Source organism: Acomys minous, assembly GCF_964271855.1.
Source record: "Acomys minous genome assembly, chromosome: 17".
In the NCBI taxonomy this organism is placed as follows: domain Eukaryota; kingdom Metazoa; phylum Chordata; class Mammalia; order Rodentia; family Muridae; genus Acomys; species Acomys minous.
In genome coordinates, this window is record NC_140500.1 from 26,286,687 (window position 1) to 26,306,622 (window position 19,936).

At 51.1% G+C, this 19,936-nt stretch overlaps 1 protein-coding gene across 3 annotated transcripts in view; it reads right to left on the reverse strand.

The window, feature by feature from the left end:
- The window catches only part of CACNA2D4 (calcium voltage-gated channel auxiliary subunit alpha2delta 4), a gene marked incomplete at its 5' end in the record, with an annotated part of 99,668 nt that extends 90,845 nt beyond the window's left edge, over window positions 1-8,823 (reverse strand). For all 3 annotated transcript variants that reach the window (XM_084766093.1, XM_084766092.1, XM_084766091.1), the window contains 6 exons: window positions 758-889; window positions 1,637-1,799; window positions 3,294-3,353; window positions 3,745-3,861; window positions 5,557-5,638; window positions 8,660-8,823. In XM_084766093.1, coding sequence (XP_084622219.1) covers window positions 758-889; window positions 1,637-1,799; window positions 3,294-3,353; window positions 3,745-3,861; window positions 5,557-5,638; window positions 8,660-8,823 — 718 coding nt within the window. The remainder of the gene's footprint in view (window positions 1-757; window positions 890-1,636; window positions 1,800-3,293; window positions 3,354-3,744; window positions 3,862-5,556; window positions 5,639-8,659) is intronic.
- Window positions 8,824-19,936: the final 11,113 nt, after the last annotated feature.

Consider the following 19,936-nt stretch of genomic DNA (forward strand, 5'->3'; position numbering starts at 1 on the left):
AGATGCGGAGGTGAATTTCTCTAAGTGGCAAGAAACCAGAAGTCAAGACCCACAAACACTGGGGCTGGTTGTTCTTTTTTTCCTTTCTTCTTTTTGTTTTAGTATGTGGGGTGTGCATATTTATGCATGTGTGTGTGTGTGTACATATGTGTATATGGTGCTAGCACTGGTGTGTGCACTTGTGGAGGCAAAAAGACCTTACTTTTTGAGACATAGTTTTCACTGAATGTAGAGCTCACTAATTCCTGCAGAGGGTGCGCCCAGTGGTCTCCCAGGATCCTCCTGCCTCCATCCCTGCAGCGCTGGGATTACAGCTGTGCACATGCCTCATTTGTTGTTGTTGTTGTTGTTTGTTTTGTTTTTTTTACATGTGCTCTAAGGCTCTTAGACCCTCATGCTTGTGAGGCACTTCCCAGTGAAGCTTCCTGTTTCTGTGTGGACAAGGGAACTTTCCCCACCCTGTGTAAGGAAAGCACACTTTGCTCCTCAGCTAGGAACACCCTAAGGTGAGGGATCGCAGTACCCTGGGCATCACACACAGGCTTTCCCAGGACAGGCACTCACTTAACATTGGTGACAACTACTGTGATGCTCCCACTACGTCACAGTAGGTTCTAAGAAGGCCATGTGTGGGTTGAAAGTGCCTTGGCTATGAGGGCCCTTCATTTATAGGGCCTGAGTGCTAGGACCTGTGGTCAGTACTTTATTCTCAGTGAACAAGCCCAGAGGTGACAGAGATGCCACCCAGTGTCCTCACCTGGATAGATCCTGAAGAACCCAGTCGAACTGCCAAAGTACTGCCAGGTCAGTGTAGGGTCTCGCTGGAAGTTCTCCACAAACACAGGGTTCAGGGCCTCGGACATATAGACTCCATTTAAAATGTCTGGGTCTGGAAGTGAGGACGTGGAAGGGACTTCAGCAGGGACGAAGCTAGAAGCCTGTGACCAGACTGCACATGTAAACACGGGTGAGCTCGCCTGCTTCCCTTGGGGCTGCATCTGCCTCACGGGCAGCTCATGTTCACTAAGACAGCACATCACCCTTCCCCCAGCCTGTGCTGAGGTCTGGATGCCGCTAGTGTCTGTGTGCCCAGGGTTTGTGTTTGGATGCGTGGTGCGAGAAAGGATGGAGTTTAAAGGGATATGTTTGGACCATGGTGGGTGTTGCAGCCCCAGGACAAGAGTTTTTAGAATTCTACGGACTCTGTTGAGTTCTTTTGGAAGCGTTGCTGTGGAAGAGAGACTGGCTTTTCCCTCTCTCTAGCTTTGTGCTTCCCTGCATGGTTGTGCCCCCTTACACAGACACCCCTTGACCCCAGCATGACATCCTTTGCCACACTGGGATGCCGCTGGGAAGTTCACCAAAGCAGTGCCATACTGGCTAAAGTCAGCTTCCCAGACCTTGAGCTAGGAAAAACCTCGCCTGTGTTATTCAGCCTCGGGTGTTTTGTGATACCAACAGAAAATAGAGTACTCTACGCTTGTGTAGAATAGTTTCCTTTCTCATCCTATCAAGGAGGTTGGAGAAACTGCCAACGTCCCGTAGTGCTTCTTGGGGAAATGGGCACAGAATATTAAAAACCCTCCGGGGTCCCCCTCCTGTCCCCTAGACTACCCGGTGGCGAGGGCACAGTCACCTTTGTTGTACACGTTGGTAGGCAGCTGCACACTGCTCATGGAGACGTTCACCCTCATGTTGCTGAAGTGCGCATCGGACTCGAGAAGAAACTCGGCGCCCAGCTCCACGTAGTTGCCCTTCTCGTCCTTCTCGTTGATTAGTACCGAGTTGTAGTAGTTAAACTGGGGGAGGGGCGGAGGAGAGGGGGACAGGAGGCCCAGGGGAGATAGTCCAGAAATGAAGAGGGGAGGGAGGGAGGGAGGAAGGGAGGGAGGAAGAGGAAGAGAGAGAAGGAAGGAGGGAGGGTCAGAGGCCAGGCTGGATGGGCTGGTGGAACCCAGTTATGCTGCCCTTGGTGGACGGAATGATGAGGTCACATGATATATTAAGATCACTGGATCCGAGGGCTCACTGGCGGGGGGGGGGGGGGGTCAAGTTGGCCCAATCGTTGCTTTGATTCTTCATTTGGCTTAGTATGTGTGGCAAAAATCGCAAGTCTCAGACAGACAGGTAGGCAGGCAGACAGACAGCAGACAAAGACTCAAGGAGCCGGAAGGAGGCAAAAGTCCTTGTCAGCACTGTCAGTTTCTTCCAGGTTGAGGGTCCTGGAGAGCCAGAGGGTTCAAAGAGCCTCTGGGGTCCTACTCTGCGAGCGGGCCTGTGACCTGCTCTGCTTCCTCCCCATGGGATAGGAAGGCTGTGACCTAAGGGACCATAATCAGACCCACTCTCTTCCCTATGCATGCCACACTGCAAGCCTCATACCTTGACTCCTTCTAGAACTGTGGCCACAGCCCTGCTCCCCACTCCATCTTGTTGCCCTCTGGTCAGTGCCAGCTCTATGAGCTCTGGCCCAGCAATGTCCCTCCCTGACTCCAGCCCTCACACGCCCAGAGAGCTGCTTGGTTTTTTTGTTTTGTTTTGTTTTTTGTTTTTTGTTTTTTTTGTCAACACGACACAAGCTTGGACCATCTTGGAAGAGGGATCCTAAATTGAGAAAATGCCTCCATCAGATTGGCCTGGAGGCAAGTCTGTGGGAGCATTTCCTTGAGTAACGATCAATGTGGGCGTGCCACTCCTGGGCAGATGGTGAATGGTTGTATAAGAAAGCAAACTGATTGAACCAAGAGAAAAACCCGGTAAGCATTTTTCCTCCATGGCTCTGCTTCAGTTTCTGCCTCCAGATGCTTGGCTTCCCCCACAACGATGTGTAAACCTAATAAAGCCTTTCCTCCCCAAGCTGCTTTTGGTCATGGTGGTGTTTACCACAGTAATGGAAAGCCACCGGCCACCCAGCATCCCAGACCAGAATTTGACCCTGGCCTCTCTCAGGTGACATCTCATCTTTCTGTCCCCTGGACACAGAGGATGTGCATCCATGGCATGCGCACCCAACCTGAGCGTTCTTCTTCCTGGGCTTTCTTATCTTTCATCATAGAGACACCCCGTTAGTGCCTCTGCTTCCTAAGTTCCCTCCCTGGGGCTGTCTCTCCTGAGCCTCCTCTCTTTCATCTTCCTAGTGCTCCCTGGCCCCCCCCCCCACAGAGCCCAGCCTGGCACGGGGACATAGAGTGAGTGGCTGTTGCTCCGCTCCCCTCACAGCTGGTACTCCAGCTGCCGGTGGGGGTGGGGCAGAGCCAGCCAGCCTAGCACCCACTTCCTCCAGGAGGACTTACCACCAGAGATGCATTGAACTCATGATTCAGGTCAGCCTCCTCAGCGGCCTCCACCAGGCTCTGAGGGAGGGAGCGCAAAGGGAAGGGAGAGTCCTCAGCCATTGCTTTCCTCTGCCGCTGCCCCAGGCCAAGGTCTCTGGTCTTCTCTCTCCCCTCTTTGTCCCCTCTGCTTTCTTCTCTTGCCATTTCAGCCATGAGGACCCCTGCTCCATGCTCCCCATGTGTTCTGTGGTGCTCAGGTGACCTCGTCCCTGAGTGTCCACAAAGCCTGGCTGGGAACGGGAGGTGTCCTCTTCCTTGTGTGACATGCCTACCCTGACGCCTGTGGTGACCTGGTTAGTATAATGCAGTCTGCATTGCTCTCAGCCAGGAGAGCACCATCTATACTCAGTGGAGTCCCTGAAAGAGTCCCTAAGGTCAGTGCTGGGGGCGGAGGGATGGGCAGTGGCACCTTAACGGCCTCGACTTTCCTCCGCAGCATGGTCTCCATGTCCTCTGAGAATTGCTTCACTAGCTCCAAGCCATCCACTTCTTTGATTTTCAGACTGGGCTCTGCGTCCTTGTACTTCTGGGCAGGGCAAAGATGGAAAAAAAAAGTATATCTTTGCTCTGGACTAGGGTCGTCCTTGGCCTAAAACTTTGCCAGCCTTCCCTACAGTCGGATACCCAACCCGCCGCCATGACCGCCTTAATCATAGCCTTCAGCTGCCAGTCTTCCATTCTGCTCAGGCCCCCAGACACATGGCAGTTTTTATCCTTAACGGGAGTTAATTGACACTTGGGCAACCATTAAACTCGTCACCAGTCAGAGCCAGTGCGCTGGGCAGCTTGGGGGAGACAGAACTTGGGGGAGATGGGGCACTAGCAGTGTTTGTCCTTGCTCCTTGTGAGCCACAGCTTCCCTGACACCTGCTGTGACACTTATGAAGGCGACTGAGAAGGAGCCTCAGTGTCCACTCAGCTTTGCTCAGCTCCTGAGACCAACGCATCGTGTGTGTGTGTGTGTGTGTGTGTGTGTGTGTGTGTGTGTGTGTGCATGTGTGCATGTGCATGCCTGCACCTGTATCCTACTGAGAGACCCAGCTCAGCAGTTCCAAGAGAAGCAAGTGATGCTGGTGAGCCCAGGGGAGCTTAGGAATTGGCTTCAAACTCCTGTCTGTCCAGGGACAATCTTCAGTGAGCCACCAATGACTCTTGACCAGCCCTGGAACCAATTGGCCATGTGATCTTAGAGAGGTCACTCAGCTAAGATGTGACGCTTCTACAGCTTTTGACAATGCTGTGGAATGCATAGACTCTCAATAAAGACTCCATGATCCTTCTTCGTCTTCCTCACCTGGGGCTACAGGGTTCAAACAGGAAAATCAAACCGGCTCTTGATCATATCATAACAGGGGTGTAGTGAGGGCTCCTGGAGTCTTAAGCCTGCAAGAGCCCCCACCCCCACCCCCAGGGCTCACCCTGGCTCCTCCCACTTTCTGCAGCACAAAGAGAATGAGGGGGAGAAGGCAGTGTGCTCCGGGCTGGCATAAAAGCCGAGTGTCCCATCATTAATTAGCAAGGTGGAGAAGGTGCCTCTTGGGTTGTGGTAATCTGAATTAAACCATGTCATAATCTCCTAGGTTATGGTGCTAACAGAAGGCAAAACCCTTGTGTCCAGGGAGTCAGGTACTAGAAAAAGATGCCAGCTCGTGAGCTGGCTGAGCATAGACCAGCCTTGGATCCACAATTGAGCACTTAATGAACAAGGGTGGCAGGTTTGCTCTTCTGTCAGGTCCACTTCTCCTGGGAGCTAAGCATAGGCCCAGCCTGCCAGGGCATGTGGATATATGCCTGGGCACAGCCTGGGTGCCAGGACCCACATGGGCCCGCCATGCTGTGCTTACATAGAGGAAATTGACACCTGCTGCTTGCAGCTGCCACTCCCAGGTGGCCTGCTGCCCTTTCTGACCCCACCAGAGGGTCAGCTTTCTCTGGTTCTTTCCACGGCATCCACACCAAACCTCTATCACCCACCCACTAAACCTTTTGCAGGTCTAATCTTGCCCTTGGTTTCCCAAGGATCTTCCCAAGGACAGAATGTTCTTGAGACCATTGTCTAAGTTGGTTAGCCCTGGGAAGGAAGCCTCCCTGGACCCCGTCTGAATATAAGAAGAATCACAGAGATGGTCTCTCAGGCCCCTACAGCTCTGATGTTGGGAGCTCAATCCTCTGGGAAGATGCCCTCTGACCCTTCTTGAGCTCCCGGGGAGAGGTCACTGACCTTCTGCAGCAAGAGAGAGCCTGAGTATCTGGTCACCGTGTTGTAGAGATTCCTGCCAAAGGTATCAGCCCATAGCTTCACCCTGCAGAATAGGAAAACCTATGTGCGCGTTCTCGTTATGTTTGGATGTCAGATCCTCAAAGGTGACAGCTGCAGTGCGTACATGCAAAGCAGGCATCTCACACATAGACACACTTGTAACCCATAGACAGACAGACAGACAGACAGACAGACAGACAGACAGACACACACACACACACACACACACACACACTGCCAACATCCAACATTCCTATGATGTAATGTTAGCTTTTGTTGTCAACTTGTACAATCTAGAAACATCCAGGAATCGTCTCGGTGAGGGACTGTGTACATTGGGTACGTCTGTTAATTGATCTGGGGAGATCCAGCCCACTGTGGTTGGCACCATTCCCTAGGCACCAGTCCTGAGTTGTGTAAAACTAGAGAAATAGAGCTGAGCAGAAGGGAGCGGAGGCATGCTTGCATTCGCTCCTCTCTGCTATCTTGCGTTCCCAGCTATGAAGGACTGCAACCCAGAATGGTGAGCCATCCCTTTCTACTTTAAGCTGTTTTCATCAGAGTGTCTATCACAGGGACAGAAAGTAAACTAGGACTGCTCCTATCCCCCAAAGTTGCAGCCTGGACAGGGAGGGAAACTCAAGGACTCACGGGGGTCTGTGGCTGCTGCAGAGCATGGCGCACACTCTGCCTGGCTTCAGAGGACCACAGGGTGAATCATGGTCCCCATGGTCCCGAGGGCCTTTCAGAGAGAAAGGAAGGAGGAGGGAGAGACTGTGGAGGTGCAGACCCTGAACCAATCTGAAACTTCCTGAGCCAGCCTGCCCATTTCAATGATTAACCCATCACTATGTGTCTAATCAAGGTCATAAGACAATGACCTGTTGGGTGGGGGCAGGTTGGAATGACACTAAGTGCCTGTCTGGTGGGGCCCTGCCTACTCCTTCCTTCCTATAAGGTAGGCTCCCAGCTCCTTTTGGGGCCTTGCAGCCGGAGCAAGTGTGGCTCTTTTTAAGGTCAGCGGCACCCAGTTGCACCAGCACTTGCTGAGGTCTGACTGCATGTCACGCTGTATCCACAGCAGCCATGCCCTATTGCGGACACCCCCTTCCCTTGGAGTAGCGTGGTACTCCTTTGGAGGAGGATAGTAATGATGCGGGTGGGAAGAAGTGGAGGAGGCAGGTTCAGCATCTACAGTGAGGTAGAGGTTAGCTTGGTGAGGAGATTTGCAAAGTAGAGAGCTTGGAGGAGTGGAAAATGACTTCGAGGCCTCCAGCTTGGCTTGTTGGCTGTAGCTGAGAAGGGAAGGAAGGTGGCCTTAAGTCAATCAGGGAGGCGGGGGGGGGGGGGGAGGGTTGGTGGGGGCATGATGCACTTAGCTGTGCCACGTGAAACGTGAGCCTCCTGGCACTGGATGCAGGGTAGTTGCCCATTCCATAACTTAGGGGCTACCAAAACCCTGTACCGTGACAAGCTCCCATGATGCTCAGGAAGAAGCATGCATAGGCAGTGAGCATGGGAGTCTGAGAGGTAGGAGACTGGGTGGAGCCAGAGGACACGGAATAGGACTGAGACACTAGGCAAGGGATGTGTGTAGTGTGGGTTGATCTGTGAGGGCAGGCAGTGAGGTTCAGGGGTGTGCAGATGGCAAGGTTCTCTTGAAGGTGGCAGGGAAATCCCCCAGGAGCCCATGGGAAGCCAGTCCCTGCGCTCCAGGAAGCAAGGTGTGGGATATCAAGAGAAAAAGGGAGCACCTCAAGCAGCCAAGTGTGGAGGCCACACCTGATCTCCAGGATCAGTCCCCAGGAGGCTCTAGGCAGCCTTGTGTTTGGAGGGCAAGTGGCCATGGCCGAGAGCTGAGTGGAAGGCACAACAGGATGCGGGTAGAGGGCTGCAAGGGACCTGACGAGAGAGGGAGGGGCGTGGGTGGCAGAGCTCTGTCCTCCAGGGAAGGGGAGACAGCAGCAGAACTCTGTGGAGGTGGCTCTCACATGCTGCTCCCAAGGTTTCTGTGTGGATGGCCACCCTGGATGCCAGCCATCTTTTCTTGGCCCCCTGCCATTCTGGAAATTGCTTTCTGAGATAAAGACTGCTCAGCTTGTTCAAGGCTGCAAGGGCTGTCTCAAAAGCCAGGCTGGCTCAGCAGTACAGATTCCAGCATTTTTGTCTGTGGGCCTGCGTGCTTGGAGAATGATATCACCTTCCTCGCTGGGAGATTGCCTGGGCTGAAGCCATCATTGATACAGTGCTGAGCACAGCAAGGGAGAGGGGACACCGGGTGTCATGGAAGCCCACTCTTCCCAAATCACAGACACTTCATGGTCCCCTGTCCTGTCAGCTAGGCTCATAGTGCACTCACTGCAGGGGCTCTGTCCTCTTCCCCTGCCCTATTCCCAGTGGGAACACCATGCCAAGATGCCCCACACTGCCCTCCACCCACTGGGACCACTGTGGACAGTGGACAGCAGCATGAACTGCAAAGATTCAGTCTAGGATGCTAGGCACCCTTTAGTATCTGGAATGTTCCTGACTGAAAAACAAACACCCAGAGAGATTGTATCAGGTGTAAACCATGATTGCCAATTCTTTCCAAGCACCGCTCTTAATCTGTGGTATTAGAATCAAAGCCTTGAAGGAGGCCATTGGAACCCTTCCTGAGGTCCTAGACAAGGCCCGGTGTTTGCAGGCACCATCCTGCCTATCCATTTACAGCTGTTTTACCTTTTCTTGGTGTTCAAGCACAGATCACCCAGTGAGTCCTTGGCATGTGGGAGCGGGGGTGGGGTGGGGGTGGGAAGGGCAATGGTCATTTTCAGAACCACTGGTACCCAACCTCACACTATCTTGTAGTGATCCTTCCTCCCTGCTGGATGCCTGCACCCTTATCCAGCCCTGACATCAACCCCACAAAGCCAGAAGGTAAAAGCAGGTGGACTCCAAAATCAGCAAGGGTATGGGGAAGACAGGAGGTAGGAAGAAAAGGGTCTTTCAGAGGTAGGGCAGCTGGCCAGAGGGAGAAGGCGACAAGAAGGGTCTTCAGGGTAGGATCAAACTCGAGGCTCACGTTTCCAGAGGAATTCTGTTCTGGCCCCTCACGGTAGGCAGAGAGGTGTCCGACAGTAGCAGCCACAGGATGATTGGCATCTTCCACAGGAAGGTCCAGGCTGCTGTCCACTGTCCACCGTGGTCCCGGTTGTGGCTGGACGGCAGTGTGGGGCTTCTTGGCATGGTGTTCCAACTGGGGATAAGGCAGGAGAAGAGGAAAGAGCCTCTGCACTGAGTGTACTTGCTGCTGCCCAGATCCCTGGGCATGCAAGTGGTCCCAAGCAGAAGACACTGCCTCCAGCTGCAATCCAGCAGAGGGTCCGCCCCAGGTGATCAGATGCTTTGCTGCTGGTTGTCCAGAGGGAGAGGCAGTGAGCCAGCACCCCCTTCTAATCCATCAGCCTTTCCTCTAATCCTTTCTGTTGTCAGAGGAGGGGCCAGTGCAGGAGTAGGGTGACCTCAGGAGGATTGCCCTGATTCCAGCCCTGAGCAGCTGGGCCAGCGTGCCCTTCTGTTGTATGGAGGCCAACCTGTACCCACAGAGTAGCCTCTGAACTTGGCGGAGTGAGGATGCTCCACCTGCGAACTGTTTGTTCAGAGCTGTGCTGGGCCCAGACCTAAAGGATCCTCAAAACCCTCTGAGAATCCATAGGAGGACTTGGGCAGCCCACTTTGTGGGGCTAGACTCTGGATGCTGAGAGGGATAAAAAAAAAAAAGGAGGCAGTGTTGCTCATGTTTCCGTGCCTGGAGCTTTGAGGCCAGCCAACGGAGGCAGACAAGCACAGAGAATAACCTAGCAACCTGGAGGTCCACTTGCCTGGGAGGTACACATGTCTCTTTTCTAACAATACCCTTGGTGACTTAGGACCCTAACCTCTCATGCTGTGCACACACGCCCCTCTGCAAACAACACTATTCGCCAGAGTTTGGACCTGCTCCAAGGAAAACCTATTAAACAAAGTTTCCCCATCCCTGCTAGAAGTCATCACTCCACTTTCTGTCTTTGATTTTTGACTGCCTCATTTTAGTGAAATGTCATTGTCATCTTCGTTGTCACTGTCTTACCTTACTTAGCACAGTGTCCTTAGTTCACACGTGTCACATGGGGCAAATGTTTTCTTTTCAGGGCTGTATTACTCTTCCATGAATATAAACAGTTTGCTTGACCATTTAGCTCTTGTGACATTTGGTCAACTACCACATTAGTCATATTCCTCTGTCTTCCTCGGCCCAGGTTATAGCCAGTCACTTTCCTGACCCAACCTTGGGTTCCTTTGCTTGCCCCGTATGTGCCCCTCTGGAGGCTCGCAGGCATGGCCATCCCTTAGAGTCAAGGACTCTTCCATCCTTGGACCCAGCAGCAGGAACCTACCATGGGATTCCTGGACAGAAAGCTGACATACGGCTGTCCCTCCACCTTGCAGCCCTCAAGCCTGTGCTGGCCCTTGGGAAGCCACCTTCCTTTACTTCCTTGTCAACTTCAGCAGACATCTTTCAATCACTGCCATGCCTCTCCTGCTTTCCCTGGATCCCGCCTCCCCAAGAACACCTGTCAATCAGCTGTGCGTGGGTTAGTTATCTCAGGAAGTCCCTGTACTTCCTGTGGCTCTAGTCTGACAGCTGGTCTCCTTTGCCCTGCCCCCACCCCACATCAACCTGTATTTTAAAAACCCAGGACTCTTTGAAAATGTAAGGCCTTTGTCTTTGCTCTGCTCAGGGCACCCTGTGGCTGACTTCAGGAGTCAGAGGTTTGTAACTGCAGGGTCGCAAGGTCCTATACCTCCCTGCTTCGGTCCCCCTCTCTGCTCTGGTCCCTGCTGTCCCTTGGGCACTTTGGGTATGCTGTGCTTCAGGGCCTCTGCTATTGACTCTATGGTACCCTCGGTGGCTTTGACTGCAATGCTGCCCTCCCCTTCCCATGCAGGCTCCCTCACTTGGATCAAGTGCCATTCAGCTGGGTCTTGCAGTTTGTTACTGTGACAGGTGTTTCTGTCCATGGTCCTGGAGAAAGGATGCTGGCTTCTGGTGAGGGCCTGTGTTGCCTCTCTCGCTTCATGAAGCAAAGAGGAGATGAGGCTCACAGACAAAAAGTTACCTGAACAAAATAAAAATTGTACATACATGTGCACACACATGTATATTTACAAACATTTATACACACAGGGGCATATGTATGATACTATATTAATTACTTTTCTATTGTAATAAAAATATGATGGCCAAGGCTACTGAAATAATGAGAATTCAATATCTCACCAGAAGGCTAGAAGCAGATGGTCTCAGAATTGGTTAATGTGGGTCAAAGATGTCACCAATGATCCAGGATACTTGGACTGCCATCATCTGTCATTCTCAGAATTTTAGATTGTCCAGATGCTGCCATTGTTCCAGGCACTGCACACATGATAACCTCTTGATGGAGGAGAGTGACTCATTTTTCTGTAGGTCTCTTGTGTCTGATAAATAAAATACCGTGGAAGTTGCCAAGTAGATATCTATTTAACCATCTTTGGGCAGACAGCATTCTCCACCCACGCTGGAGGTGGCCAAGGAACAGGACACCAAGACTTAAGTTACCATTCCCTCCTGGAAGGAGTTGGGGCCACCCCCAAAGAATGTAGCCACACAGGCAGTTTCAGAAAATCTAGGGTCTGCTGGGATGGAGGCAGGGTGGGGAAGGACAGCTGCCTGTCAGCCAGCCTGTCAGGGTGCCTGCAGTGTCCACAGTAGGCTTCCCTCATCTCTAGCTGGCAAGCACTCTTTTCATAGGTCTTAGGGAAACCAGCATAGCTTCAGAGACAACCTACCTACACATGCTGAGTGCAACCTCCAAGGTGTGGGCATCCTGGCCTCTCAGGTGTCTCTGGTACTGGCCAGTGGCTGAAAGTCAGTCTCCTGCCTTCTACACTGATTCAAAGTGTTCTGCCTAGAGTTCGGGACACTCAGAAGAAACACTGCAAAGGGTGAGGCAGGTAGTGGATTGTGGGAGCCTCGGTTTCTGTACTGGGATGCTATCAATTGTAGGGACAAAGGGTTTCAAGTGTTCGTGGGTTGGCTGGGTTGAGCATCCTCTTGCCCCCTGTACAGTGGATTTGTGGAAGGATGCTGGCTTGTGGAGACCAGGTCACAAGGGAAACTGTGTCTGGTCTGAAGGGAGTAGGTGCATTCCCCAACTGTGCTGGGGGTGGCCAAGGAATAGGAGCACCAAGGCGAAGTCAGAGCAGTCACAGTTCCCTCATGGATGGGGCTAAGGCCACCTCCCCCCTAAAAGGAATGTAGCCACACAGGCAATGCCAGAAAATCTAGAGTCTGCTAGGATGGAGGCGGGGTGGGAAAGGACAGCTGCCTGCCATAGAACAGAGTGGCAAGAAGTGGTTGATTAGATACATGCATGGCAACAAGGATTGAAAGTAACAAGGTGGGAAGAACAAAATCCAGCTTATAACACAATAGCATGGATGCAAATGAAAAGTATAGGAAACAATTTCTCATAATGCAAAAATAAATCACTAATAGAAATATCATAACACATTTCATTAAAAATGTGAGCATGTGTACAAGAACACTATTAAGAGGGTAATGGTGAACAACAGATGGGAAGAGTGTGTCTGTCTTAGCCAGTGAATGGATCATGTGAGAATTTACAACCAATGTGGAAAAGCAAATAGCCCACAGGAAAACGGGGACAAATGTTGGCCAGGCTCTTCCCACACAATCATCTACAGCCATCCTTCCATCTGCACCAGGGGCACAGGCCATGAGCCATGCCCCACCAGAGCGATATCTTGCTGTGATGTGTATGTGTAGCCACTGGAGTTCAGTTGTGGCCCAAGGAAGAGTCTTGGGGCTGGGGAAGGTCTGAAACTCTATGTCCCACAGCTCTACCCTTGGGAATAAACAAAGATAGCCACCATAAATTCTATGTAAAAAGAATTCATTGCTTTACTCATAAAAGTCAAAAATCTGGAAAACTCCAAGGTCTACTGAGGTCCAACAATTCAAACATGAATATTCCACACCAAAGCAAACATGGTGATGAGTAAAGATATCTGATAATAAAGAGTAATGCCTCATAATCACATTTTTTATGAAGTTCAAGGTAAGAACCCATGACAGGATGAGTCAGGAGAGTAGCATCTCATGCTGGGAAATACCAAGACTTACATACATGGCCCAAGCTTGGAGAAACTTGCACTTTAAGTCTGGCTTGAGTTCTCTGGCTGAAAACATAATTAGCATAGTCAATGGGCCAAAATCCTGGTTTCTGCCCAGAAACATCTCATATGCCACCAGTGAGTCCCTGAAAGTCACCTGCCAATAAGCTTAGTGGCCTTGAGTGGAATGGTGTCCCCCTCTGGATGCACGTATTGAAGTCCTGGCTTTTAGTACACCGGTACACCAGAGCATGTCCTTATTTGGAAAGAGGACCACTGCCATTGTTCAAGGTGTGGTCTTGCAGTAGAGTGGATTTTAATCCAGTATGGCTGAAGTCTTTGCAGAAAGGGGGGAATTTGGACACAGCAAGGAAAGCAATGCATGTAGGTGCAGGCAGGGACAATGTGATGTTTTCCCAAACAATGAATGGCAGATGGCAGCTGCCAATTGGCATAGAACAGAGTTTTCTCCCTGGCCTTAGAGGGAGGGAGGGAGGGAGAGAGAGAGAAAGAGAGAGAGAGAGAGAGAGAGAGAGAGAGAGAGAGAGAGAGGGAGGGAGGGAGGGAGAGCCCTGATGACACTTTGGTCTGGGCTCTAGAGCTGTGAGACAGTATGTTACTATTGATAAAGGAGTCTAGCCAGTGACATGTGTTAGGAAGCCCCAGGAAGACGGGAGGTGTACCAACAGATCCTGAATCACCTTCCTTGGTGCTAACCCTTCTTTATGTACACAACCCACTTTCATGGGAGGAAAAGGAAAGAGTCACTTCTGTGTAGCAAGGAGATAACTCCATCTGGGGTGTACAGAGCACTTAGGAGTAGACTTAGAGGAAGGGAAGGGCCATGCAAGACGAGAAGCAAGATGAATGCCTCCTCTGCGGTGCACCTGTTAGGAATAGTTGATAGGTGAGAAAGCTAGCGATGCATAGAGCGAAGGTGGTAAAGGTTTTTGTGAAGGATGCTGGAAACAGCCTGAAGAACTCTCTCTCTCTCTCTCTCTCTCTCTCTCCCGTGTGTGTATGTGTGTGTGTGTGTGTGTGTGTGTGTGTGTGTGTGTGCACATGCACACCTCTATATGAATGTGTGTATATGTGTATGGATAAACACGCAGGTATCTATATGTGCTAATGGGCCTGAATGTTCGTATCATCATTTTTGTCTATTTGTGTTCTAGAGAAATTGAGAACTTAAAGAAAAAGCTATGGGAGGGGCCCGGCTGGGGAACTGGCCCTTTAAAGAATCCCTAAATTCCTCCTTCTCTCCTCGTAGGCTTGCTTTCTTAATTAATGCCTGTAGGGTGAGTTTAGAAGCTAGAATGAGCATCAGCTTTATAAATAAACCCAGACTTCTAAGGGTTGACTAATGCCAGAGCCCTTCGCTGGAGGAGAAAGGTGTGTGGTGTTGGGGAAGCGTCCAGCCCAAAGGAGGCTGCTGAGGGCTGAAGGTGCCCCAAGGGCTGTTTCTGCATTCCTAAGCTGCCTCCTTGGGCAGCTTATAATTCTCCTCTGAGCTAGTGTCTGCAACATTCTCCCTCACACTCAACATCCTACCTAGCACCTCTGCTGGAGGTTGTACAGTTGTACGAAGCTGAGCACAACAGGCATCTGAGAGAAGTGGGCAGGGCTGATCAGCAGCTCCCATGTGCAGATGCGCTCTGCTGGCCTAGAACCACCTCCACATAACCTGTTTATGGAGGACCCATGCTGGGCTTTCCAAGGGAGGCTCAGGCCTCAGATCCAGGGGATGGTAGAGCTGGTGGGACTGGGAAGCCACCCACTGAACTTCCATGAGTCCCTTTATTGGTCTCGAGAGGCTGCCTCTGGATGGTTGTGGAGAGAGAGGGATGGCCATTCTCCTCTGGGGACTGGGGGCCACTGTTGGCAGTCACCTCTCTAACCTTACATATTAACCAAAAGGATAGGTCCAAACAGAGAGGCTAGATCCAGAGACTGGAAGACGGCTCATATGGTCTAAACCTTCCTTCAGCAGGGGGAAGTGCTGCCCAGCGTTTGCACCACCTGACTTTCATCACAGTAAAGCAGAGATTCAGATGTGGCTGCAAGTCAGGCTCCCTATCTAAGCTGAACCACTTACCTGCTGCCTGATTTCTTCCAGGGAATTGTTCTAAGGCTGGTGTTAATTTCATGGCCGAGTGACACAGTCCCTAGGGCTGAATGTGTGGCTGAGTGTCCATGGTGGTATGTACCGTGACCATTTCTTCTTATTTTCCAAGAACAGTCCAAGGTTGTATGTAGATTCATTACCTAAATGGTTGACATTTAGAAGCATCCCAGTTAGGATGTGTTTGCCCTTCTGGTAGACAGCAGGATGGTACCCAAGGACAAAGAGGGCTTCATTCTTCAGCATCCTTACTTGTAGAACTTCTCTCTGTTCATGGGGAAATGTCCCCAGTGTGTACTACGGGCCTCTCGCCAGAAGCCATGGCACTGGGGAGTCTCCTCTCCTCATCTGAGTAGGGTGCTGAGCCAGCTGGAGGAGGATCCCCACAGATCCTAAGTCAGGGACCACCTCCCTGGCTTATGTCTTATGTCATCATCCATGAAGTAGTAGACTACCTAGTTTATGGCTCTTGGAGTCTCAAACTGGAGAGACATATTTATTACCAAGTTGTCTACCTCATTCTTCAAATGGAGAAACTGAGGTCGTGTGTGTGTGTGTGTGTGTGTGTGTGTGTGTGTGTGTGTGTGTGTGTGTTTATGTGTGTGTGTAGTGTGTGTTCAGAGTCAGGAAGTTGATCATCAGCAAAAGTGGGCAGACTCTGCATCTTGTGGCCTCCATGTCTCCTCCACAAGAAGCTGCCTGTTTGTGATTGGCTATTCATATGCAGCTAGGGCACGGCCTTCCTGGCAGCTAGGCAGAGGCAGGGGTAGCCGAGATCTCCTCAGTTCCCAGGTTCCCCCTTTCCAGGCCCCAAGACAAAGAATAATAGAATGAGTGACAGCTGGGGCAGGTGGAAGGGCTACAGGACTTTTTTTTTTTAAAGATTCATATTTATTTAATGTACACGAGTGCTCTATCTGCATGTACACATTATAGATGGTTGTGAGCCACCGTGGTTTCTGGGAATTGAACTCAGGACCTCTGAAAGAGTAGCCAGGGCTCTTAACCACTGAGCCATCTCTCCAGCCCAGCTACAGGGCTTGCTAGCAATGCCTGCTGAGAAATGAAGAAATGCACAGGCCCCTGTCTGTGGAAGCAGGGGCCTTTTGGAAAGAGCTCACTGAGCAGTGGGACCATCACAGGGCCCCCAGCACAGAGCAGCCATGTGCTCACAGAATGCCAGGACCAGTCCTTGGGTGGTTGCCTGGGCCTGGGAACCCATCCTTTTCTGCCATCATCAGTTCCGGGTCTTGGTAACACTTGTGTGATCTTCTCTTACTCAAGCCTCTGCCTCCTGGTTCCATCCATTACAACTGGCGCCATTGGAAGACCATCTCTGCCTCTATAGAGGATGAGGGAAATGGTGCACCGAGGAGAAATCGGCCCTGGATTTCAGGCTCCTCGGCTATAAACTGAGAGAGGCAATACACCCGGAAGGACTTCAGTGATGAACAGATGACCGTGCCTGATGCAGGGGCCTGCCACTGCTTGTTATCATTAGCTCTAGGCAGCATTTCTTCATTTTGCCTCATTCCTGGGAACCTATTCAGTGAGGCAAGGCCCCTGGTGGTTGTCCTTGACCACTCCCTCACTACCTACAGGCGATATAGAATGAAACCTCATCAGTTTTGTTTCCTAAATCTTAACAAATTGAACCTTTGAAAACAAGTAGACAAAAACACCTCCACTACCACCATCCTTTCCTATCTAGGCTACGGCCATGGCCCCAGCCTTCCAGTGGGTCTCTACTGCTGTTACACGTTCAGATAGATCTCCAAAAGGCCATTATTAAAGGCCATGGGCCCCTCTCTTGATGCTAGTGGGAGTTGAGCAGGATAAAGGCATAGTTGGAGGAAGTTAGGTTATTGGGGTGTACCTTTGAAGGGGTCCCCTGGGCCTTTCCTGTGTCTTTACCTTCCAGCATCTTCCTCTACCACATGTCCCTACCATGATGTGAGCTTTGCAGTTTCCTGTAGGCTCAAAGCAATGGAGCTAACAGACGTGGACACAGAGCAAACCATGGAGCACTATAGCCCTTCCCCACCTCCCATAAAGCTGATTAACTTGGATGCTTCCTCACAGAGACGGACGGATGTCTGTCCACCACAGCTGCGCATGCTCTCTTGTGCTTTGTCCATCTCCTTAGCTGCCAGGGAGCAGGGGAAGGTTAGGACCTGAACATCCCCTTCCGCTCGGATCCACACATGACCTCACTATCTCTATGTCCAGACAGCTGTCTTCAGTCACATCTCCTACCTTCTAGCGTGCGGGTTTGTGCTGTTTCCTGCCCACATCGATCACCATGGCTGCTCTTTGCCTTCCTGTCTTTACCTATGCGGTTTCTGCCTCGAACACCAACCTCTGCCCCGTCTATCAGTTCCTCCACACTCCTCAGGAGCTGCCCAGTTATCGCCTCCTCCTGGAACTCTTGTGCCTGGTTTCCTATTTGCTTCACGTTCCTCAGATGTTGAAGGCTCAATCAGGATTACCCCAGTGATACTGTTCTCTTCCATCCCGGGCTGTGAGGTTTGTTTGGTGCCGCTCAGTCTGTGCAGAGGGCTGGATGCGTACTGATACCACAAGCAAACGGAGTGCCCTCAAACTCTGTGGTAGGGAGCTTGGGGAGCAGCCCAGTGGATGGGAAGGCAGACATGTTTTCTGGATATCTGAGGCCACACAGGTACACTACTCTAGTGAAGGAAGAGTGGAGGACCGGGAAAGGCACCGAGGAGGGTGAGAAGCTGCTAGGATTCCAAAGCCAGGAATGGCTGTTCTCAGCTAACATGGCACTCTGACCTAGGTAAGCAGGCATCGTGATGGGGCATGGCCATAAACATGAAGAGGCCTGCCACAGAGTAGCTCCCCCTATCCTTTCAGGATCCGTTATTACAGATATTGATTGTGCGAGGCTCCTTTCTCTGTTTCTGGACGCACTGGAAGAACAGAGTGGGGAGTAAATGTAAGGGACCCAGGCGCCTAGAAAAGTGTCACAGGCAGAAAATATAAAACAGTCACATGGACTATTGAAGAGAGGACTCTTGGTGGCAATAAAGAGGAGCTAGGCCACGCCTCCCCCTTTGAGGCTGACTGAGGCGCATTCCAGAACCGCTGTGAACAGGATCACTGTTGTAAAACATGTGTGCTGTGAGCTGTGTCAACTCTAGGCTCATGAACTTCACACCTCCCCCGCAAACACACGCTCACTCCAGTACTCATGTGGTGGAGGAGACAGGGGTGCAGCTGAAATCCGGGCCATTCTCACTCAGTGCAGCTCTTAGCACAGCATCACTTAGGATAAAGAGCTCATGACAGTCCAGATCTTGGTCCTCCCGTCTTGGTTTCAAGCCCTGGAATGGCATAGGTGCCAGTGTGCTGTGCACACCAGACAGATGGTGGGGAGTAAGGACAGACCCTCAAGAGGAGTTGGACCTGTTGAGTGGCTTGTAGGTGTGTACAGCTGCTAGACAAACGACGAAGAATGCCTGGACTTGTGTTGCCCAGTGTCTGCAAAGCTGGGCTCTCATTAACTCAAGTTAACACCTGACTCTCCCTATATGCTTGAAAGGCTCACCATGGCTTTTTCACAAACACTTAGGGCTTTTCCCTTGGGCCTCACACTTCTGGCGAAACTGTCAGTGTTGGCTCATAACCCCTTCTCTTGCCTACTTGAAACACCCTTTACTTCCGTCCTGTCATGCCCCTAGTCAAAGCCGGGTAAGGCTTTGAGTTCTGGTCACTTGCATCTCCAGCAGCTCTGGGGCTCAGTCTAAGCTGCATTCAGAGCTGGCTCAGAGCCCCCCTCCCCCTGTGCTGTCTGCCTGGCCCTGGGAGACCATTCATTACCAGCAGCGAGCTGCTTCTCTCTCCCTGCTGGTGTTTTACAACTAGAGTCTGCACACAGTTTTTATTTGTGTGTACTTTTCTTGGAGCCCTAAGCTGTTGGAAGACATTACTCAGCACTAAATTTGGTGAAAATCTGTCTGGATAAGCAAGGTTGGGTTAAACATACCAAGAATCTGTAATCGCCCCTCTTGATCCCTGATTGTAAGCATTTGCAATCTGCATTCAGCACTGCACTTGGGGAGGCTCGTCCATATGTGCAGCCTGGCAGCGTCACATGACAAAAGCATGGCTACAACCGGCTGGCTGCAAATGAGAAATTAACCTTAATGAGGACTCAATACTCCAAAGCTGGGGAGCAAGCTGACTCCTTTGAAAACAGGAAAAGAGGCCATGTCTCGATGAAGCAGACATATGAGGAGGTGGGGAAGGCTTCTTTGCCACAGGTATGAGTGAGCAGCGGGCTTGTCCTGGTGGCCTGGAGACCTTGGGCCTTTTTGTCACCATTGCTTACCACCCAGGCGTGACTTCTCTGCACTTGTGCTGCCTGATGGTTGAAGGTGACAAAGCCTGGGTCTGGGTGCTCATTTTTTTATTTACACTTCCCATCCTTAGTGCCAGCAAAGCAGCCCTATATCCCTATACCTGGGATTAAAATGAAAACATGTTCTTATAATATTTCTGCATTAAAAAAAAAAAGAAATCCAATTTCCAAAATTCTCACTATAGAGAGGCACACTGTCTTCTGATTTGTGGCAGCCTTAGTCAAGAGAAAGTGTCCCAGAGTCTGAAAGCAAAGCGAGCCCACTTGTGTCTTCAGGGAGCTTCTTCAGCCTGGGGCAGCTTTGCCCTGGGTCTTTTTAATGCTGAATTTTCTGTGCTTTCCGTGCTAGGTTTTTTCTTTTTATGAGTGATATGTTTTTAGAGAATGTCCCACGCTTGCAATGCACACTAGCCATTTTGGCCCCACTTTCCTATCGTCCCTGTCAACCCTCTTCCCCACAAGTCCATGTTCCTGTCTACTCATGCTTTTGGGACTCAATGCGATCACAGAGCCATCTGTGTGCCCATGGACCTGGAACCTCCTGTGGCAATCCAGCTGGCTCAGCAACTGGGTACACATCTAAGGACAACCAAAGTAGCTCCCCTCTCACAGCTGATACTTCAGGATAAAGGGTG